The 24,554-nt window shown below is 42.4% G+C and overlaps 1 protein-coding gene across 1 annotated transcript in view; it reads right to left on the reverse strand.

Annotated features, from left to right (window-relative positions):
• Positions 1 to 24,554, reverse strand: part of LOC140152608 (ciliated left-right organizer metallopeptidase-like) — a 58,028-nt gene that overhangs the window by 11,115 nt on the left and 22,359 nt on the right. The window contains exons 15-16 of the mRNA XM_072175022.1: positions 14,142 to 14,236; positions 3,044 to 3,149 (exon numbers count right to left, since the gene is read on the reverse strand). Of these exons, the coding sequence (XP_072031123.1) occupies positions 3,044 to 3,149; positions 14,142 to 14,236 (201 nt within the window). The remainder of the gene's footprint in view (positions 1 to 3,043; positions 3,150 to 14,141; positions 14,237 to 24,554) is intronic.

Raw genomic sequence — 24,554 nt, forward strand, 5'->3', positions numbered from 1 at the left:
GGATCAGACTTATTTATTAACATTTTTAAACATTGTAAATCAGATGAATGACATTTCATTCCATATTGTTTAGGCAACAGAACACCTGCAATACCAAGTATTGAAGTCCCATGACACTGATAAACACTCTGGTCAGCACCACGAAAGACACCAAAGAATGAATGAAAATCACCATTGACAGTCTGATCCTTTACATTTTTTAGTAGTGTAGATTAAACTTGTAACAAATAATTTTGTTTTGGTGCTGGTCTGGAAATTGTTGGGAAATTTAGGGTTGAAAATGGATACTGCTAGTTTGGTTTGGATCAAGGACTATTTTATCAGGTTATTTTGTACTTGTGGTGAACAAAATACAAAATGACTAGGATTTGCTCGGGATCTAGTCGGGAAGTGAAAAAAGCTTGCACAGTGAAAGGATAGTTTCATGCATGAAAATGGCTGTGTAATGCCATATTAGGCACTCCATTGAGGAATCTGATTGTGCAGTCAGATAGTGGTACTTTTCAGCTGACACATCTACTTCAACAACATCAAGATATTCTGATATGTCCACATAGTATCTGTTTGGATTATCTCTAAGTGTGTACTCATGTAAAAACACATCAGAAACTAACTCTCATGTGAATTGATATGTTTGCATTACAATCTCTCATCATGTTTCTTACAAAAATGACATAAAACAAGGAGAGCTCAAATAAAATGGTTTTGTGTGTGTGGGTGGGTTGTTAAGTGGGAAATGTATGTTAAAGCCATATTGTAACATTTCCATATAAAATAGATTAGCATTTCTTTTCCATAAAATGTGCGGGGGTGCGTATGTGTTTGCTGTCAAACACTGACGTTTTTTATGAAACTTGACATTTCAACAATGGATGTTACTACATCCGGGACCATCCCCATTTAGCTCAAATGTGCAAGTGCATGCAAACAGCCTAAAAAATGCATTTGAGAGTATGTGTCCTATTGTGGATATAAAAATCAGTCCCAGTTGATCCGGGGTTGTGGGTTAACATTGGGGTTAACGTCCCTGGTTAGGTGCAGAAATCAGAAACATGACCCTGTTTGCCGGTCCTGTACATGTAGGGGGTGTGTGTGTGTCGTGGGTGAGGCCAGAGATTTTCAAAAAATACCCTATTAAACTCAGGATTTGCCCTTTTGAGCAAAACATAAGCTACCACTAAACAGGAATTAAGAGCACTTGCACAACAAATTTTACTTCATAATCAGGATTGTATCTGAAAGGTACCCAAAGCAGGATTTTATCTGAAAAGTACAACCTTTGCAGGTAGTTGACAAAATACACCCCTAATATTACACATTTTCTTATCATTCGCTCAAAGTTGTCAACTCATTTCAAACAACATACAGCTCTGTGCTTCAGGAAGCATCTCAACATGATCAAATAAACAGCAGCCAATAGGATTCTTTCCTGTAAATTCTACCCACTTGATGTAAGACACTCCTAACAAACTAACTTTCCATCTTATCCAGGCTTGTTATCTAATACTGCGTGGGCTGATTTATAATTTACACATCAGGGATATATATGAAAAGGCTGGATTAAAGCTTTCAATACAGCTACAGGCTTAACCCTTTAAAGTTGGAATGAGTTTGCGATGTATGGAAAAAAGAACAAATAACCACAACACCTCAAGTAACTGAACTGATACTTGGCATATTGGTAAACACTTGAATGTACTGCTATATGTGACATGATCAAGGGGAATGAGTTACATGTCGACCCTGGTCGAAAATGAGTTTTACATAAGTTTCTTAAGAGGACATTTAGAGCTTTCAGAAACTGAAAACCCCATGTTGATACGACTTTTCTTTGCGAAGTTACATCAATTTATCAACCGTAGAAAACAATATAAAACAAAAGAATTTAAACACTTTCTTTGCCAATATCTCAAAATCAATATTAGCGACATCCGACTCATTTCCCTTCATCGTGTCACATATATTCTCATGGTAAACACAACTTCCCAATTCAAAAGTTTTTGTCCCACAATAATTTTATATTGATCAATTTAACTTAGTGTTCTCAATTTTTCAGATCACCACTCTTAATTTGATCTTTTGAGATACACACACACATACTCAATCTTCATCCTATTTTCTTCTGCCGTTGATCTATTTCTCTCTATTCCTCTGTCCGTATCTCAATCTCTTCCCAATTTCATCTCTCTTATTTCTATAGTCCATTTCCCCTTGTATATTTTACCATAACAGTTCATTAAATTCATCATAACTTTCCATATATCTTTTATTTTGTCTGTGGAGTCCTGAATATCTTTTATTATTCATGTGGACTGAATGACTTTGCAAAATCGGGATAGAGAGAATGAATCTTCATCTTAAATTAACTTCTGGGGATCTGATTTCCATCCCAACTGGGACAAAATTCTGAACATTTGGGATTAAGCCTGATTTAAGTATATAAATAGAGTTAGGATAAATTGTGATCAATAGACAGGCACATGTTTGTCAGTAAGGAGTAATATACTACTTGTTTGCAGTCCTGACACACAGCACAAAATACTCCTATCAAATGGACATGAAGTAAGCATACTGGGTTTCAAATATCATCTCTTATAATGATGATGTTAAGGGCATATATTTCAATATAAACTTGTATGTTATAAGATGAAAAGTATTTGATAACAAATGCTGTACCTAACCTGTTGTATTGCTTCCTTAATTTACATCCCTGTGGGCTTACCAACTTGTTTAGATGCCCACTTTATTGCACATTAAGTTTCAATAACTGTGATATGTCTGCAGTTCTTATTTCTAGTATTGTGAAATATAACATTGTTTTGCGTAAAAAAATATCAACTTTGACTTTCAGGACGTATTATAGTAAATAATAAGCAACCCCCTTGCATGAATAGTTGTCAGGGGTTGAATAGTGTGAGGGGAGTACAATATTTAAACATTACATATTTTTAAGTATTAGGCTTTCTTGCTTTCAATCAAACTTACTTATATGGGGTCTTCACACTTTTCAAAATCAGTTGAATAGTTGCCTCTTTAAGCTTACCTGATACCAGTAGCCGTGTAATTTTCACCCATGTGTGGTACTTTAAACATCGAGTTAGATACAGCCATCTCCAGGTCCTGGTATGCTTCTTGCACGCTTACCATATCTAATCAAAGAAAATTGTATTTATTTTACACTGCATTAGTACTGAATGACACAATTAAACTATGTGAGTTCACAGCTATCAAGAGTTTTTATCTTGGTATTGGGTGAGGTGATAAAAATGAAAAAGTTTTCTCATGTACCTTCCCATATTCTTTATATACTTCCATGCACATGCAATGACTACGCTTAAAAAAAAATTGGCAAAACATTTTATACAATACACCTTTACTTTACAGATCTATTATTTTATTGAAGGTGATCACATTACTACTTCCATCCTTTGCTGTTGTATTGGCAGTAAAGTGTAACTGTATTGCTACAGAATACCAATATTTCCTAACTTATGTGTATGTTTCAGATCAATTTATAAGATTGTATTGAATATTTTATTTCTAGCTGCAATATTGTAGCTATATTGAACCACATTGGCCCTTAATATATGTGATTTGTCTTCTGCCTACCCGTGTGGTAAAACCAAACATTAATAACGCTGACAAGATGGATTATCCTGATTCTACAGGAAGCTACTAGGAACATTAGGGAAATTGTTGTCACATGTGTGTGGCGTGTGCTTCATAGTGGCATACAACACACCATTTTCATATAGAACAACTTCTTTTTTTTTGTCTAGATAGTGGATACTTGAGATCCAGTGATGTGTCGTAAAATTAATGTATGGTTTCGGGAGTAATATGCTCAAATTTTTCACCATTTATTTATTATTTCATTAAGGTTATTTGTTAAATTTGGTGCCAAAATAATTGTATGAGTTTCCTAAATTTATACTTCTATTTTTGCCATCAGTTGCGGAATACTAGGTTTATGAGCATTGAAAATGGTAGTGCAATTTTTGGGATACCCTGAATATGAATACCAAACTAATCATTTAATTGACATACTTTCTATATTCACATGTCCTAGCAAAAGTAAACATCTCATGACCATAGTTTAGTATTTTTAATCTCTTATCTTGTTTATTTAGATATCCCTCAAAGTCACAATTTCTACCCATGAATGTTCATTCATTCTAATCTTAATAAACATGATCAAATTATTTTCTTTTCAGGTTTTAAATGGGTGAATGCAAAATAAAATTCGCAAATAACTAGTAAAGCATAATACAGTAAGCCAAAGAATTAAGGTACCAGTTCACCCCTGTATATCCTAAATAAAGACAAATATGTCACAATTAAAACAAGCATTCAATACCTGCACTCTTTAGCTCTGATTTAAGACCTTATTTGTTGAAATTGGTTGAGAATTAAAGACACAGTGATCTAAAAACCTAATGAAGAAACGAAATCAAAAGTTGCACTTTTGTGTTCTAATCAATGAAAGCAGGCGCTAGTTTTAAGGTGCTAATCAATGGAAGCGCAGCGCTAGTTCTCTTGTTCACGAATGCTTGTGTACAAATCAATAGGGCATTTAATGCAGCAAACTGCAACTTTTAAATTGTTATCTACCTTGGGTTTTGGGATCGCCGTGTCTTTATTTCTTGAACAATTTCAACGAATGAGGTCTTAAATTCGAGCTAAAGGATGCAGCTATTGGCTGCTGGTTCCAATTATGATATAGCTGTCTTTGTTTGGGATATACAGGAGGTGAACATAACTGGTACCTTAATTTTTTTGGCTTACTGTATTTCAATATGGAACATTTAATGCACAGGTTTCATTTTACATTAATAAACATGATAGAAGAACATGAGTGGATGTTTGAGTGACTGAAACATTGTACACCAGAATCAATCATTGCTATTGAGCAGGTGCAGATGACAAACACCTAGCAATGCCTTATTTGTTTACAGGGTAAGCAAACATACATAGGGTTGCCACAATGCATTTCAACAACACAACTGGGCTGACTTTTGAAGGTGAAAAATGACAAAATCAAGCTGTACCTTGGCATACCTACATTGGTTTATTACTAAATTGTTACTTAATTGTAAAAGGAAGATTAATTCATCTGGTGCCTTCACCAGAAAAAGGAACTGCAAAAAAATTATGGTACTTGTACAAGGCAGAAAGCTATTTTTTAAAGCATAAAATTTACATAAATAGATGTAGTTTTTCTATCTCTCCATCTCATTTCTCTTCCTTTTTTACTCCCTTTCCCTCATTTTGCAAATCATGGGGGAAATCATCTCCCTCTCCCTCAGTAACACAGCACTTGGATTTTACCTAGTTAATGTTTGTCTCAGAAATCAATGACTCCGGTTAAGATTGGGCTCCTTTTAAACCTGTTGCCATGCCTCGACACAAAACAAGTGGCAATACTGCATAGGGTAAATACGCCTATTCTCGGTCACTTAAGAAACAACCCGCTCTATTTCTTGTGTAAATAATTATAAAAGTTAGCTATATGGGAACGTGTATTACCCACAACATCCGGTTTAACATACCCTGCATGACATCTTCCATTGAACTTGTATTGGAAGTACAAGGTCAAAAGGTCAAAGTTGACGACAACGCCTATTCTCGGTCACTAAACTCCTATTCTCGGTCACCGTATAGTTTTTCTATACCTATTCTCGGTCATTCTCTTTGGAAGCCTTGTTGATCGGTATGATGCGGTTTTGATAACTTAAACGCATAATAAAAAATACGTGTGCAGTGTTCTCAGATATATTGACAAGGACCGATCCTTTCAAAACGGTTTATTGGCAAAAATTTTCGTACCATCCGATCGGGGTCCGATGCGGTCATATTTTGTGGGAGCGCACAGCGGAATGCGGTGGCACGCCCGACGCGTCGTGACTTTCTTGTCGGCAGCTACCGCTGGCCGGCGCACCTGTATGCTAACTTGACGCGTATGATGGTTAAATTAATGAAAGAGAATAATGACAGAACAAGTCCGGGGAACCAGGTAATATGATGTAGGCCTAGCTTTAAAAAGATTGAAGGACTAACCTAGATATATTATTCAATCTAAATGTCCTTTCTAAAAAAAGAGCGGTATCGTGGTAGTCGGGTGATCGATTCGCAGCGCTTTATTAATTATTATTAGGCACAATCATGGTGACCCAAGTCTGCATGCGCGCAGGGCTGTCAACTTCTCGGCCGACTAAAAAAATTGTTTAAGTAGGTGGTTGTGGGCCTATAATAACCTAGAAACATTTTTTTTAACCAAATGTATCTTTTCTCCCCCTTAAGGGATCTAAAATGGGCGTTTATTGTGTTTCGACAGTATTTTTTTTTTTTTTTTAGAGCACCTCAGACCTATCGAATTGCATTCTGAATACGAAGCATGTCTTTCTGATATCAAATAATTTTCATTTTTTGAAAATTACAATATAATACAAATTTTATGACAAATTATAAAAATTTGATATTTTTCAAATTTTTGATATATAACAGTCCTCGAAGTAAATTATATAAATCTAATGATATATTCTTAAAGTGTATGTAGCAGGAAGGAAAAGCCGACGGTCAATTGAAAATTTGGACCTTTCATATTGAAGATATGGATTTTTTCCCAAAAAGACCTAATTTTTTTGGTGTTTTGGGAAAAAAATCCATATCTTCAATACTGAAAAAGGTCAAAATTTTCAATTGATCGTAAACTTTTCATCCCACCTACATACACTTTAAGTATAAATCATCAGATTTATAAAGTTTACTTCAAGTACTGTTAAATATCAAAATATCAATTTTAATGATTTGCCATAAAATGTGTATTAAATTGCTAATTTCAAAAATTCAAAATTATTTGATATCAGAATGACATTCTTCGTATTCAGAATGCAATTCGATATGTCTGATGTGCTCTAATGTCCCAAAATAAATACTGTCCAAACGCTCATACCCCAGCCCTTAAACTACTTTTTAAAACAAAATTGTTATTGCAATACCGGATACCGCGCCGTCCAATGCCACATGTTAATATTCAGTTTTTTTCTTTTTCACTTTATTCTTTGGACGATCCGTATGATTTTACCTTGGCGTGATGCGTGAGAGTTGACATTGCTTAGGGGTTGTGCATAATTATGAGCCTTGTGGGAGGGTAAGGGGGGTGGTAAGTCAGAAATAATTAATTCAAGACAAGCGACTCCCGATCAGGGGTGATTTGTATGTCCCCTACCCCTTAATATTGTCACATTTTACGATGTTAATGAATATTAACATTTTTGTACAATTTATGTCTATCTATTACCTGACAACTAATGGTTTAATTGCTTTTAAACTAATACCAGAAAATTAGAACTATCAATTAGCTATACTGATACCAAAATGAATTCATTTTCATCATTAAAACTTGAGTTTTGGAGATTTGTAGGTTCCCTACACCCCTTAATATTGTCATATTTTACGCTGTTAGACATGGAATAATAACATTTTCGTACTTTTTATGTCTATCTACCTGACAACTAACGGTTTAATTGCTTTTAAAATATTACTAGAAAGTTAGAACTATCAATTAGCTACATATTGTTACCAAAATGAATTAATTTTCATCAATAAAACTTGAGTTTTGGTGATTTGAATGTCCCCTATACCTTAATATTGTCATATTTTACGCTGCTACACATGAAAAATTTATATTGTTTAACATTTTATGTCTATCCAGCAAAGAATTAATGGTTATTTTGCTTCAAAAGATTACAACAACCAAATAGCTATAAATTGATGCCAAAATGAATAAATTATAATGAATAAACGTCGAGTTATATTGGTTTGTACGTCCCCTACCCCTTAATATTGTCATATTTTACGCTGTTACACATTGGAAAATTAACATTTCTCACATTTTATGTCTATCTGATGGTTTTTCTGTTAAAAATAATACTGGAAAGTTAGAACAATAAATTAGCTACATGTTGATACCAAAATGAATTCATTATTATGAGTAAAGGTTGAGTTATGGTGGTTTTTATTTCCCCTAACCCTTAATAATACATATTTGACATGGTTATACATGGAAAATTAACCTTTTCTTACATTTTATGTCTATCTACCTGACAATTAATGTTTGCTTTGCTTTAAAATAATACTAAACCGTTTGAACAACCAATTAGCTACATTTTAATTCCAAAATGAATTGGTTGAAGTTGAGTTATGATGGTTTACATTTCCCCTACCCCTTAATATTGTTACACACGCTGCTATATGTGGAAAAGTAACTATTTTTTACATTTTCAGACTATTTTCCTGACAAGCAGTGGTTGATCTCACCCCGCACCTATAAATATTCAAAATATTACATGAATGGAAACTTACGAAACAAATTTTGTTAATAGAACTTATATAGTTCAGCCGAGTGACATATCAAGACACGTGAAACACCCCAACCCCGAACCCTATACACACCCCACACCTACCCCACATACCCACACACCCCTACCCAAAACCCACACAACACAAACCAACATGCAAACAAACATGCACATATATAAATCTTTGAACCAGAACATCAATGTTTGCCTAGATATGCTTGCTATTAAAAACAAAATTAAAACTTAATATTGAAAATAGAAATTGGCACAATAGTAAAATTTGAAGCCTGTGTCACAAAAACACCCACCCTACACATTGTTGTGAAAAATCTGATTTTCTATTAGTGTATGGACTGGCTACTTCCAATCATGATCTAATGAATCCTATGTTTGTTTTCAAATAATACTAGGAAGTTAGAACAATCAATTAGCTACATATTCATACCAAAATAAATTCATTATTATGAGTAAAAGTTGAGATATGGGAATTTATATCTCCCCTACCCCCTTAATTTTGTCCTAATTTCGTGATTTTATGTGATTATACGTCCATATATAAAATGACCTGTAAAAAAATGAGATACCACAATTTGAAACCACTACCTACCTAGCCGTAGGGGTGAACGAACTCCTTATTTAGGCCCCTGTGTGATCTTGCTCCTGGACTAAATCATTTTAAGAATATCACAATAGCGTTAATATAATCCCTCTAGGAGAATTCAAAAATAGCATAATTGCGCTAATAATGCGCTATAGAGCCTAAACCATTTACAGAATAGTACAATAGCAGCTAAAAGCGCTAATAGCACGCTGCCTAAACCATTTTAAGAATAGCACAATGTCGCTAATAACACACTATAAGGCCTAAACCATTTTAAGAATAGCACAATGCCGCTATCAGCATCCCTCCAAGTGTACTAGAATTCAAAAATAACATAATTGCGATAATAATGCGCTATAGGTCTCCAAGACCCTCAAACCATTTCCAGAGCACAATAGCACTAATAGCACGCTATAAGGCCTAAACCATAGAACTAATAGCACGCTATAAGGCCTAAACCATTTTAAGAATAGCACAACAGTGCTAATAGCATCATCCCTTAAAGTGTAGACCTAATAGGAGAACTCAAAAATAGCATAGGCCAATTGTGCTAATAACATTTAAAGCCATTTTTAATGTCCCTAATCATGCTAATGGTTTTAAGTCCTCAAAAATAACACTGTCGAGGCACAAATAGCATACCCATGAAAATAGTGGTGCCATTTGTGCTAATAATATGTGTATAATGTAATTAACAAAATTGCACGTGTAGGCCCAAGGAGAGTGTATGCTATCTGCGCAATTGTCAGTTATAGCGCCTTTCTCGGTCCAGGGCAGGAGCCATTTTTGCAGACAAAATAATGACATTGTTGACCCAATTTTTCCGAACGAGAATACGACAGGATAGAGGGGGGTAAGGATGGAGTAGGGGGGGGTGTTGGGCGCGCGCCGGCGGTCAACTTTCTCATCGCTCATTTGTATTCGACAAATGGCTATAATCAAGCCTTTTACAGAAAAATGCAACACTCTCATGTGCGCATGCATGATCATTTCTAGGACGCATGGCAACAACGATGTCAACATAGGCCTAGCTCAAACTGTTGAACACTGACCGAGAATAGGAATGCCAACGGAATTCGTATGCCTATTCTCGGACACCCCTGTTTCTATGGGAATTTACATAAATACAACACCAATCATTTGCTATGGTGTTATTTACAATGCAGATGGATCAACTTGTTAAAATTACATGCTTTAAAACATGGTAAAATGCATGTACAATTTCGCATCACTGACTTTATTACAATATCACCATTTTAAACCTCTTAAATGACGTTATTATATTTTTTTAATGCCGATATTCCAGGTCACCATACAATCTAAAAATCTATTATTTGAGGTGAACTGTGCTGCCGTGACCTTGAAAAGTCACCAAAACCTGCAGCACCGGTACGGCTAAATGGTTTATAGTCGCAAAGTTCGGAAGACACGGCTAAAATTAAAGCAACGATCGTCAGCGGTAAAACTGACCGAGAATAGGCATGTGACCGAGAATAGGCGTATTGACCCTACACTGGGTTAATGAGTTTGAAATGTAATACCCAATGTGGTTGAATACATTGTATAAGCCTATGTATTTTATATACAAAAAACTAAGCTCTCCTATCATATGCCAAATCTTTTAAGCAATACATGGCTTAGTTTGATCTGTACTTATTTCAATTAATTTTCAGATTTAAATTATCTGATGTGATCAAGAAGAGTAAGTCATTCGATACCAAAATTAATTTGGAGATATTGAAAAAAGTTAGTATTCTTATTTCCTGCTTACCGTATCATGAAAATGACAGTTTCTCTTAAATAAGCAAGAATGATATATAAATCCCCATCCTGTTCTACAGGCCTGACCAAACCAGATTTATGTTTTGGGATTTTTTTAGCTGCATGCAAGTGTAAAAAGTAATATTTTTGGCTGAAGTGGATTGATTTTTGACTGATATTCTTTAGAAAATTTAAAAAATATGTTTGAAAAATCAGATTTTATAAACTGTGTAATTTTGTGGGTCATTCAATTTTAATGAATGCTTTGCTTTTACTCTGTACATTGACATGTAATTTGACCTTCGGGTCACAATATGTTGGTTTTAATAAATATACTTATTATTATTTAATTCCTTCCAGGAAAAACCCCCTAGACCGACTGACCCTACTTGGTAAGTCCAACAGCCCGTAGCTAGAACAGGTTTTTTTCATAGCTTTATCTCAACAAATGACTCATTTTGCTTTATCATGTCACAATAAAGGTGGGCTAAAGGCTAATTAAAGGTGGGTGGTCAGATTGTTACATATTCTCTTTTCTATCTTACCAATAAAACAATGTTACCAAATTTTGAGTGCATTTTCTTCAGCAGTTTTGATGAGAAGCAAAACATGTATAAAATTGACACATAGGATAGTATATGCATACTTTGTTCACAATATATAAACAAAACATACCTCGGGCATTAACTATTACGTTTTGATGTTGTCCATCTGGACACATTTTTAAAATGTTTAAAATTGATGCAGCAACTATGTATAACTGCTGCTCCCTGAAGTGCAAAATCTCAAGGACCTGACCCTCTTACATACATGCACTAAAGACCAGCATGCAGAGGTTTTATCATCTGATAGCAATACAACTCATCAATCACCAGAGTAAGAGATGCAGTCCATATATTACAAGCAATAACTTCAATCCTATTTAAACAGCTTCTGAAGTGTATTATTAACAAGTTTTCTTAAAGGGGCATTTTGTGATTCTAGCATCCACTTTTTATGGTATGTTTGAGTAGAAAAAATTTATTCCCTAAAATTTCAGTTGATTCCAATTTTGCATTTGCAAGTTATGCATGATTATGTTTATTACATTGCTCTATATGCTACAATTTTGTTCTGTTAACAGAACATAAATACAAATAATTTTATGATAATTTTTTGGACACAAACATTATGTAGCCAGAGGTTTCCGATGTTATACAAATCTTAACTTTTTTTGAGAAAAGTGGGGGATGATGCTATGGATCACAAAATGCTCTTTAATTTATGAAATCTTTTCATAAAAATGTTGTTTTATGATTATGGCAGTTTGGGGATATGGTCTGAGAATTACATATATGGTACATGTAACTGATGGTTATGTTTGTGTTGTGTGTGTACCCTCCACACATCCCACCCATATAATGTACTGACAGGTGTTTGTATAAATAATGAGAGGGTCCAAACAGGTTGTGTGAGACTTGAATGTAAGTTCATATGTGCTGGTGATAAACAATTTATAAAAGTTTAAACCGGCTTTCAGCACAACAAATTAAATTAACCTTGACCAAAAGTTGCCAATGGTCAACAAAAGGGGTAAGCCCAACACAATATCATTGGCCTTCTTCTGATGATATGTATCACATAAAAAAATAAAGGTTAGTTAAATTTGTTGTGTTGAAGGTTGTGTGAAGAAAGTTTTACATGCATGTTTGGTCCAGAATTCACTGGGAAAAAAATCAGGGTAGATGTTTGCCTTTTCTTAACTCCTGTAGCTATCTGTGAATCTAGCTCAAAAACCAAGGAAAGAGATACAGGCACTTGACCTGTGAGCATTTCTTCTCTTTGATCTCTACTTTTTACAGATGGTCAACTCTTTCTAGCTCTCCTCCACCTCTTCCCCACTCAACCTTAGTCAAAATCAGCTTGAGATGCTCCAAACTTAACATTCTTACACACACAATGAAATATTTTCATTCAGTTAAAGAGTTTATCCACACAATATTCTTCTAACAAATGCTAACATGCGCAACAGTTCTGCGACTTTTTTTACCTAATATTACTACTCCAGATATGTCAACACATACCAGGGGCCTTGGGCCCAGGGTCTTACGGGGCACCTTGGTCTGGGGCAGACATTTTAAAAATGAATTTAGAAGAGCAGCAACGACATCACTTGCATTACATTCCAGATGTTAAATCTACATCATATGCGAAATTTGAGGAAATTTGCACGAGTCCGTTTTATTTTAGGGCCATTTGTCTATAACTGGTCTTTACATGTAGCCCTATGGGAAGAGTGCCCATTGAGGGCGCTATAACCCCCATTTTAGGAACAAAAATGTGATTTAAAAAAAACGGACTCGTGAGAATTTTCTAAAATTGTCAGAGTATGTAGTATGAACATGTAGAAATATAATCAAGTAGTTGCCCTACCTGCTCTTCTCCGAAAAAATAAAAAGTCCTATACCTCAATGATAATGAAACCTAGGTGGGGCTCTGGCCTAATATTTTAGGGGGCATAAAAAAGTAAAGAAAGATACATCAAGCAAAAAAGCACAGGTGTAATAGCAATACAGTTAAACTAGTTAGTAATTAAAATACAAACAATTCCAAGTATTTTTTACTCATATCACCAACTTTTTAGAATCTTGAGCAGCACCCTTGCTAAAACAATTGGGGGTTCAACAATTAACAATTTTAATCCCCCAAAACAGGCATGTGTATTCATTATACACCTGTGCCCGTAACGGCTCTCTACAGCACTGAGCATACATACAGCTTCACTCCATACTTGACAAGCCATATAAACCCTGATGTGTGTCATGTTCAATTTACAATTGCTTATTTTGTATTCATATACAAGACATGCAAGTCAATTGCTTGCTCCATTTGCAAAATGAACCCAAAAAATTAGAGCAGAAGAATCAGACTCCATAGAGCTAATGAGGAAATTGGATTACCACTCATGATGACCAAACAGTGTAGCTCCACCATTTTTGGCGGCTCTCATTTTGTCTCAAAATATCAGGAGCTATCTCAAGAACCACTTAACTAATACAAGGCTTGCTTGTACTCATTTTAATGCATTTTACATGCTGATTCCAAATATGGTCATTAAAATTAAATTTTTAAAGACAATTTAAAACTTGTCATCTGCAGTTGACACCCACATGGAGAAGGTTAAGGAATCAGTAGTCAATAATTGGCATTGTAAAGCTTGAGTGTTGCAAAGGTCTGAGTATATAGAACTTGGTATGTGTCATCAGTCACACTGTTTGCAAACAAATCCACACTTACAAATCAAAGATTTTGCTGGGTGCATGGTGAAACAATCCATATTACCCGTCCAAACAGGCAAACATGGCAAATTCTGAGTTCCAATTAATGAAATAAACACAGATGAATATCATTTATCTTGACATATCTGATGTACAACTTACTTGTATTCTGCATCCCATCATCCTCTTCTTTAATGTCAAAGGTCACCACCACAACTGTCTGCTCTTCACCAACTTCAAGTTTCACCACTCTATTTCTAGAAAGTGACAAACAGACATAAGAATTTGTTAATGCAAACAGACGGAAGTAGTAATTTATTAAACGTTTCGGTTTCTTTCATTTTGTGCAAACTAACATTGACACCCAAAAGAAACCACTTTCACATAATTTGATTCACTATCCCTACAAAACGAACAAAACATTTAATCCAAGTCTCACGTTGAATCTTCATTTTCCACAGAATTGAATTTAGAAATTAATGTCCATAATTATTATTGATGTGAACATAGTATTTTATTCTTGTATCTTCCCTCCATCTCCATATAAATAAAACAGTATGTCTCAGAGCTTGCAGATTTAAGGGGGTACTACACCCCTCGATAAATTTGTGTCTATTTTTGCATTTTTCTCAAAAACTAATAACACACTGGTAAGCAAGGAATCCAATTACTACACTGGAATTTTAGTGACCCAGGACAAGCAGTTCGTTTTTTTATGATAAGAAATAAGGTACCGCGAGGATGTACCTCGTTTTCTATCATATATACTGAACCGCTTGTCTTGAGTCACTGAAATTTCAGTGTAGTAATTGGATACCTTGCCCCAATAATATACAAAACTTTTTGTTACCAGTGTGTTATTATTTTTGAGAAAAATGCAAAATAGACACAATTTATCAAAGTGTAGTACCCTTAAGATGAATATGAATAGTCCCAAACAGAAATGTTTGGTAGACTCATAACCGGTGCGATCTTACCTTTCCGATGTTGATTAAGATACTTCTTGCATCGATCCCGAGATGCGGAAAAACCAATAGTCATTTTGTCCCACATAAATGAATAAATAACAAAACCCCGATCCCCGGTGGACTCACCCAAAAGGTGACGTCACACCATATGATAAATCCCTTATCCGACTTGGGATCCCCTACCGGACCAAACTTGTAGGGGGTGGCGGGGTCCGGGATAATCAACATCGAAAGGTAAGATCGCACCGGTTATGAGTCTACCAAACATTTCTGTTTGGGACTAGACTCAGTACACGGTCGATCTTACCGCTTCCGATGTTGATTAAGATACTTCTTGCATCAACATCTGAAAGATCGATCTAGCAAGTAACCGACGGATGGAGGTACAAGATTGGTCAGCATCTGATCAGGGATCGGGAGCGGGTAGCGATGGTTTTCAGCGAGGTCAGAAAATATTTTCCCCAACGGTCGGGAAACAAAAAGACCACGCGATCACAGACATAAACCTCCTTACTTAATAAGTTTGGTGGTTAAGAATAGCGACACTGGTTCTTACCATGCTGAGTATTCTGTATAGTCTGAAAACCTGGTACCCGTACACCACCGTATTATGATCGCCCGAACAATGTCCCGGTAAACCTCCGCCCGTCTCTGATTACTAACGTAAGCGGAAGTATCGTAGAGAAGGGCGAAGGTGGCTTCCGGGACACCGCCTGCTAGATCTCCTCAAGGGACAACCGAACGGTATACCCAAGATGATGAGATAGCTCGTGTCGAGTGGGTCGTGGGGACGCGAAACCTTCGCGATCCCGGACCCCACCAACACCTGGACCAGCCATTGCGACAGCGGCTGGACCGAAAGGCTCTGTAAGGGTGATGAATGCGGTCGTGAGTCCCTCGCAAGGCTTGTGTTCGGAAGAAATAGTGCTGCAGCGCCTTATCGGACACCCCAGCCTATCTTTGGCTTCAGCCGAACCTTGCCCAACCCTGGGGATTGGAGAGGGACGAATGTCGGTATGCACCGCGCCCGTTCGTAGTCACGAGAACAGAGCGCCGAAACAGTGTCGCTCCAGTGTTTGTGAACACGGAAGCTAACCTCGAGACCGTGTGCAACTCAGCACCGCCGCCCCGAAGCCAACGCCAAACCGGAAAGCCATCTTGAGAGTTACGTATTTAAGCGCCGCTTTTGACGGAAGGTCAAAAGGGTGACCCTTAAAGTAATCTAAGACTGTGTTGGGATCCCTTAGGAGGATCACTTTCCTTTTTGGTAGACACTCGTTGAACATACCGTCGAGGCGTAGACTAATAAGGTAACCATCGGCTATGATAGTCGACCCGTCTCGAAACCTCGGTGAATGGAGAGGACGGCTGACTTATAGCTGGCCCCAGTGGCCCGCTGAAGTCTTGCTTGGAACTTTTCTGTCAGAAACTCCGGAACTAGCAGCACAGAGGCTCTAGCGGAGAGCTATTTGTCTCATTGCACCAAGCGTAGTATGGAGCCAGACTCTGGCTATCGCACGGAGGGTAGACTTCCGTCTAGCCCGGCGATGAGAAAAACAGCTTCTGATGAAAAGTATCCCTCCGCTGCGTGTTATCTGGTACCTGGAGTGCGGCGGCCTTGCCGCTAGCAGAATGACAATGCAGTCTTCCCACCCGATCTTGGCCACCACCCTCATGAGTAGTGAGATCGGAGGGACTGCATAAGCTGTCATCCCTCCCCAGTCTATGGACAGAGCGTCCACGGTGAATGCTTGGGGGTCCGCGACCCTCGAGCAGTACACCGGCAGTGGATGATTGCGATGAGATGCGAACAGATCTTTCGAGGGGTGGTACATCCCCTTGAAGATCGTCTGAGCGACCTGCGGAGCAAGGGACCATTCTGCTGGTCCCGACACCCTTCCTTGTGACATATTGTGCGCGAGGATGCTGGTGACGCCCGCGATGTGTATCGCTCTCATCGTAATCTGCCTGAACTTGCACCACCCTATCAGGTGCCGTGCATGCAGGCTCAATCGTGGTGGCCCGGAGTCCCCTTGTCTGTTGGGGTAGGCTACCACGGTTGTGTTATCCGTCAGGACAACGGTATGTGATTCCACGATCACCTCCTCGTAAGCGAGGGAGGTTGATGTGAAACTCTGTCTCTATGGCCCCATAGGCCCGAGGCGGAGTCTCCGTGGATGTGGACCCCCCAGGCCCGTTTGACGCGATGGTCGTCACTACGTGACATACCGTGGGTGCAGGAAACCTGACACCCTGGGTCAAATTGGGCTGATGGGTCCACCACCAGAGTTCCTCTCGCGCGATCTCCGACAACGGAACCGCGAGGGATATTGGGTGACGACTGGGCCTGCAAGCAGGCTAGAAGGTGTAGTTGGGTAAGCCCTAACGTAGAAAGCGGCAGTACAGTACGAGGTCTACCATACTGGCCATTAGGCCTACCACCTTCATCCATGCCACAGCGGGTTTTGCCCGAGACTCGGCCAAGAGTCAGGCACACCGCACCATGTTCGTCCCCCGCTCGGGTGAGAGCACCGCGAACCCCTCCGTGAGGGTGATCTGGGCCCCTACAAATAGTGGTGTCTGCGTCGGGACCACGCTGGACTTTTTGAGCTGATCAAAAATCCAGGGTCCGCACCCTACGGACTATCAACCCCATGAGACCCGTAGTCTTCAGTGGAGTGCGTCCGTATATGAGCCAAACGTCCAGGTAGCAACTGATGTTGACACCCATGTGCTTCAGGTACGCTGCCACCGCTCTGACCAAGAGTGTTAAACACCCTGGGAGAGATGGACAGGCGGATGGCGGTATCAAAACTGGTAATTTTGATCCTGTACCTAGAAGCGCAGATACCTCCGATCTTGAGGCGATTGGCATATGCAGATAGGCGTCCGAGAGATCTAGCGATGCTGTTCCCATGCCCCTGATGGGGCAGGCTAGCACCGAGGCGAGAGTCCCCATCCTGAACCTCTTGGGCCTGAAGAACGTGTTCAACAGCCTGCGGTTCGGATGGGGCTCCCGTCGCTGGTCTTCCTTGGAGCCAATGGCTCCAAGATCACCCGTAGAACGGGGGTAGACCGGGACAATCGCCCGCCGTGAGAAGCTGTGTGATCCCCGTCAGTAGTGCCCGACGCTGGGGGCCGTCTGACGGCACTACTGTGGACCTCTGAAATGTGCAGGCGAATGTGGGGAGGCTGGGTTGCCAGTCTGTAACCCCCACTCACCACTGACCATACCCAGGCGCTCAAAGAGATGGTTTCCCACCTCTGGGTGAAAGCCATAAGCGGTCGTCCACTGGGAGATCCCCTGTGGAAAAACGCTGAGCCCCCAGGAATGCTCTGCCTAGCTTCCCTTGGAAGAGCGCTTGCTCTTCTTCGGGGCTTGCCAGCTGTTCCTGTGCTACCCTTGCGCCTCCCAGAAATGGGTGCTGCAGAGGTAGTGGGCTCGGGTACTGTTGGTGGTGCACGGCCTGCTGAAGTCGGAGCTCCTACCCATGGTAAGGGCAGTTTCCGACCTCTTCAGAGTGCTCCGTTGGTAGCTTCTTTGCACGGTCCTCCACCGTGGCGCAGAAGCATCCAAAGAGAAAAGGACCCTGCCTTTCCATCGCGTTGAGCGATTGGAGTGGCAGGCCCCTCCCCGGGCGCTGAGTGGACACCCTATGGGCTAGGCCCATGGAGCTCTCGTTGAGGCTAGCTGTTAGCACCGCTAATAGGCTCACCTGCTGGAAGAGCTCAGATGTTGTCTGAGCGTGATACGCTTGACGACATCTGGGTCCCTCTCGGATCCCCTCAGGTAGGTCCCATAAGAATTTGTTAATGCAAACAGACGGAAGTAGTAATTTATTAAACGTTTCGGTTTCTTTCATTTTGTGCAAACTAACATTGACACCCAAAAGAAACCACTTTCACATAATTTGATTCACTATCCCTACAAAACGAACAAAACATTTAATCCAAGTCTCACGTTGAATCTTCATTTTCCACAGAATTGAATTTAGAAATTAATGTCCATAATTATTATTGATGTGAACATAGTATTTTATTCTTGTATCTTCCCTCCATCTCCATATAAATAAAACAGTATGTCTCAGAGCTTATGAGATTTGAGGGTACTACACCCCTCGATAAATTTGTGTCTATTTTTTTTTTTTTCTCAAAAACTAATAACACACTGGTAAGCAAGGAATCCAATTACTACACTGGAATTTTAGTGACCCAGGACAAGCAGTTCGTTTTTTTATGATAAGAAATAAGGTACCGCGAGGATGTACCTCGTTTTCTATCATATATACTGAACCGCTTGTCTTGAGTCACTGAAATTTCAGTGTAGTAATTGGATACCTTGCCCCAATAATATACAAAACTTTTGTTACCAGTGTGTTATTATTTTTTGAGAAAAATGCAAAAATAGACACAAATTTATCAAGGGGTGTAGTACCCCCTTAAGATGAATATGAATAGTCCCAAACAGAAATGTTTGGTAGACTCATAACCGGTGCGATCTTACCTTTCCGATGTTGATTAAGATACTTCTTGCATCGATCCCGAGATGCGGAAAAACCAATAGTCATTTTGTCCCACATAAATGAATAAATAACAAAACCCCCGATCCCCGGTGGACTCACCCAAAAGGTGACGTCACACCATATGATCGTCCCTTATCCGACTTGGGATCCCCTACTCGGACCAAACTTGTAGGGGTGGCGGGGTCGGGATAATCAACATCGGAAAGGTAAGATCGCACGGTTATGAGTCTACCAAACATTTCTGTTTGGGACTAGACTCAGTACACCGGTCGATCTTACCGCTTCCGATGTTGATTAAGATACTTCTTGCATCAACATCTGAAAGATCGATCTAGCAAGTAACCGACGGATGGAGGTACAAGATTGGTCAGCATCTGATCAGGGATCGGGAGCGGTAACGATGGTTTTCGCGAGGTCAGAAAATATTTTCCCCAACGGTCGGGAAACAAAAAGACCACGCGATCACAGACATAAACCTCCTTACTTAATAAGTTTTGCGGTTAAGAATAGCGACACTGGTTCTTACCATGCTGAGTATTCTGTATAGTCTGAAAACCAGGTACCCGTACACCACCGTATTATGATCGCCGAACAATGTCGGTAAACCTCCGCCCGTCTCTGATTACTAACGTAAAGCGGAAGTATCGTAGAGAAGGGCGAAGGTGGCTTCGGGACACCGCCTGCTAGATCTCCTCAAGGGACAACCGAACGGTATACCCAAGATGATGAGATAGCTCAGTGTCGAGTGGGTCGTGGGACGCGAAACCTTCGCGATCCCCGGACCCCACCAACACCTGGACCAGCCATTGCGACAGCGGCTGGACCGAAAAGGCTCTGTAAGGGTGATGAATGCGGTCGTGAGTCCTCGCAAGGCTTGTGTTGGAAGAAATAGTGCTGCAGCGCCTATCGGACACCCCAGCCTATCTTTGGCTTCAGCCGAACCTTGCCCAACCCTGGGGATTGGAGAGGGACGAATGTCGGTATGCACCGCGCCCGTGCAGTAGTCACGAGAACAGAGCGCCGAAACAGTGTCGCTCCAGTGTTTGTGAACACGGAAGCTAACCTCGAGACCGTGTGCAACTCAGCACCGCCGTCCGAAGCCAACGCCAAACCGGAAAGCCATCTTGAGAGTTACGTATTTAAGCGCCGCTTTTGACGGAAGGTCAAAAGGGTGACCCTTAAAGTAATCTAAGACTGTGTTGGGATCCCTTAGGAGGATCACATTCCTTGTTGGTAGACACTCGTTGAACATACCGTCGAGGCGTAGACTAATAAGGTAACCATCGGCTATGATAGTCGACCCGTCTCGAAACCTCGGTGAATGGAGAGGACAGCTGACTTATAGCTGGCCCCAGTGGCCCGCTGAAGTCTTGCTTGGAACTTTTCTGTCAGAAACTCCGGAACTAGCAGCACAGAGGCTCTAGCGGGAGAGCTATTTGTCTCATTGCACCAAGCGTAGTATGGAGCCAGACTCTGGCTATACGTACGGAGGGTAGACTTCCGTCTAGCCCCGGCGATGAGAAAAACAGCTTCTGATGAAAAGTATCCCTCCGCTGCGTGTTATCTGGTACCTCGGGGAGTGCCGGCGGCCTTGCCGCTAGCAGAATGACAATGCAGTCTTCCCACCCGATCTTGGCCACCACCCTCATGAGTAGTGAGATCGGAGGGACTGCATAAGCTGTCATCCTCCCCAGTCTATGGACAGAGCGCCCACGGTGAATGCTTGGGGTCCGCGACCCTTGAGCAGTACACGGCAGTGGATGATTGCGATGAGATGCGAACAGATCTTTCGAGGGGTGGTACATCACCTTGCAGGTTGTCTGAGCGACCTGCGGAGCAAGGGACCATTCTGCTGGTCCCGACACCCTTCCTCGTGACAGATTGTGCGCGAGGATGCTGGTGACGCCCGCGATGTGTATCGCTCTCATCGTAATCTGCCTGAACTTGCACCACCCTATCAGGTGCCGTGCATGCAGGCTCAATCGTGGTGGCCCGGAGTCCCCTTGTCTGTTGGGGTAGGCTACCACGGTTGTGTTATCCGTCAGGACAACGGTATGTGATTCCACGATCACCTCCTCGTAAGCGAGGGAGGTTGATGTGAAACTCTGTCTCTATGGCCCCAGAGGCCCGAGACGGAGTCGCCGTGGATGTGGACCACCCAGCCCCGTTTTGACGCTATGGTCGTCACTACGTGACATACCGGGGGTGCAGGAAACCTCACACCCTGGGTGAAATTGGGCTGATGGGTCCACCACCAGAGTTCCTCTCGCGCGATCTCCGACAACGGAACCGCGAGGGATATTGGTGACGACTGGGCCTGCAAGCAGGCTAGAAGGTGTAGTTGGGTAAGCCTCACGTAGAAACGGCAGTACAGTACGAGGTCTACCATACTGGCCATTAGGCCTACCACCTTCATCCATCCCACAGCGGGTTGTGCCCGAGACTCGGCCAAGAGTCAGGCACACCGCACCATGTTAAATCACCCGCCGGGTGAGAGCACCGCGAACCCCTCCGTGAGGGTGATCTGGGCCCCTACAAATAGTGGTGTCTGCGTCGGGACCACGCTGGACTTTTTGAGCTGATCAAAAAATCCAGGGTCCCGCCCCCTACGGACTACCAACCCCATGAGACCCGTAGTCTTCAGTGGAGTGCGTCCGTATATGAGCCAAACGTCCAGGTAGCAACTGATGTTGACACCCCTGTGCTCAGGTGCGCTGCCACCGCTCTGACCAAGAGTGTTAAACACCCTGGGAGCGATGGGCAGGCCGGATGGCCGGTATCAACACTGGTAATTTTGATCCTGTACCTAGAAGCGCAGATGCCTCCGATCTTGAGAGGCGATTGGCATATGCAGATAGGCGTCCGAGAGATCTAGCGATGCTGTTCCCATGCCCCTGATGGGGCAGGCTAGCACCGAGGCGAGAGTCACCATTCTGAACCTCTTGGGCCTGAAGAACGTGTTCAACAGCCTGCGGTTCCGGATGGGGGCCCGTCGCCTGTCTTCCTTGGAGCCAATGGCTCCAAGATCACCCGTAGAACGGGGGTAGACCGGGACAATCGCCCGCTTCGTGAGAAGCTGTGTGATCCCTGTCAGTAGTGCCCGACGCTGGGGGCCGTCTGACGGCACTACTGTGGACCTCTGAAATGTGCAGGCGAATGTGGGGAGACTGGGTTGCCAGTCTGTAACCCCCACTCACCACTGACCATACCCAGGCGCTCAAAGAGATGGTTTCCCACCTCTGGGTGAAAGCCATAAGCGGTGGAATCCACTGGGAGATCCCCTGTGGAAAAACCGCTGAGCCCCCCAGGAATGCTCTGCCTAGCTTCCCTTGGAAGAGCGCTTGCTCTCCTTCGGGGCTTGCCAGCTGTTCCTGTGCTACCCTTGCGCCTCCCAGAAATGGGTGCTGCAGAGGTAGTGGGCTCGGGTACTGTTGGTGGTGCACGGCCTGCTGAAGTCGGAGCTCCTACCCATGGTAAGGGCAGTTTCCGACCTCTTCAGAGTGCTCCCGTTGGTAGCTTCTTTGCACGGTCCTCCACCGTGGCGCAGAAGCATCCAAAGAGAAAAGGACCCTGCCTTTCCATCGCGTTGAGCGATTGGAGGGGCAGGCCCCTCCCCCGGCGCTGGGTGGGCACCCTATGGGCTAGGCCCATGGAGCTCTCGTTGAGGCTAGCTGTTAGCACCGCTAATAGGCTCACCTCGCGGAAGAGCGCAGACGTTGTCTGAGCGTGTTACGCTTGTCGACATCTGGGTCCCTCTCGGATCCCCGCAGGTAGGTCCCGTGGGCCTCCCGCGTTACACGCAGAGGAAGCGTGCAAGCACGCGGCGTCATAGCTCTACTGAGCTCGACAGCCCCACGATATCTACCCGTGAGGTTTGCGGGAATGAGAGTGCAGGCGTCCCCTGTGAGGAAGCAGCAGCTGAGCATCCTACTGAAAGGATCCCTGGTCCTCCTCCATGGACTCCCCTTAGGGGGTGTCCGGAGGAAGATCAGTGCTGTTGCTCCCCTCGCGGGGCAGCGGGGAAGGAGATTGTAGTGATGTCACTACCGGACTCAGCTTCCGACTCCTTTCCCTCGCCCACAGTATCCGTATCATGCTCCGATGATGACGGTAACTGAGGACGGGCATCTGAAAGCGGGTAAGAAGGCATAACCACTGTGTGGCTCGCCGACTACCTGCCAGCAGAAGAGGGAGTACTCCCGCAAGACCCTGAGGTATCCGCCATGGCACCACTGGGTCCGCATGCTCTCGCAGCCGTCGTCCTAGCGCTAGCAGCGCGGGGCCTACCCTGATCAAGATCTGGGTTAGCCCCATGCCGGCTGGCCTGGTCAACAGCTGATGTTGGTACTGCGTGGTCATCGCTAGGGCGACACTTGCCACGGTGCTGGGCCGTGGAAGAAACACCCTGCGGCGGGTACCACGGGCATACCCAGCCGGCAGCTGACCCTGAAAGGATCCGCCACCAGGGTAACCCCATGGTACTGCAGTACCAGCACCGCCTCCCCTTGTTGCCACAGAGACTGTGGCGACTAAAGCGGTGCTGCGGTACCGGTGCGGTATCAGCGTGGGTACCCGTGAGGTTCCCAACTGTGGACCGCTGTACCCTCGCCACACTGCGTTCCCTGTTGGGGGGATCAAGCTGTGTGCTGGCGTGGTACCGGCGCGGTACTAGCATGGGTACCCGTGAGGGTTCCCGGTTGTGTACCGCTGTATGCGTGGTTCCAGCGTAGGTGCCCGTGAGGGCTCCCGGCTGTGTACCACTGTACCCATGCCTCACTGCGTTCCCCGCAAGGGGGATCAAGCCGTGTGTATGGGTACCCCGCTATACCGGCTGTCCCTTGGCTAGAGGGAGCTTGCCTAGTACCACGGGTAGCTGAGCGTGCATGCCCCCGATCAATCACCTCGCCACCTGAATAGGCAGCGTCAATCAATGGAGCTATGCCCTGTTGATTTGACAGTGATCGATCAAGAGAGGGTAATTGACCCATTGACGGTAATGGATCACCCACGCTCCGCTGGCTCTCGAGGACATAAGTGGGTTGTTGATCAGCTAGGCTGTTCAAGCTACTTACTGTACCCTCTAG

The sequence above is a fragment of the Amphiura filiformis genome, chromosome 5, assembly GCF_039555335.1.
Source record: "Amphiura filiformis chromosome 5, Afil_fr2py, whole genome shotgun sequence".
NCBI lineage: Eukaryota > Metazoa > Echinodermata > Ophiuroidea > Amphilepidida > Amphiuridae > Amphiura > Amphiura filiformis.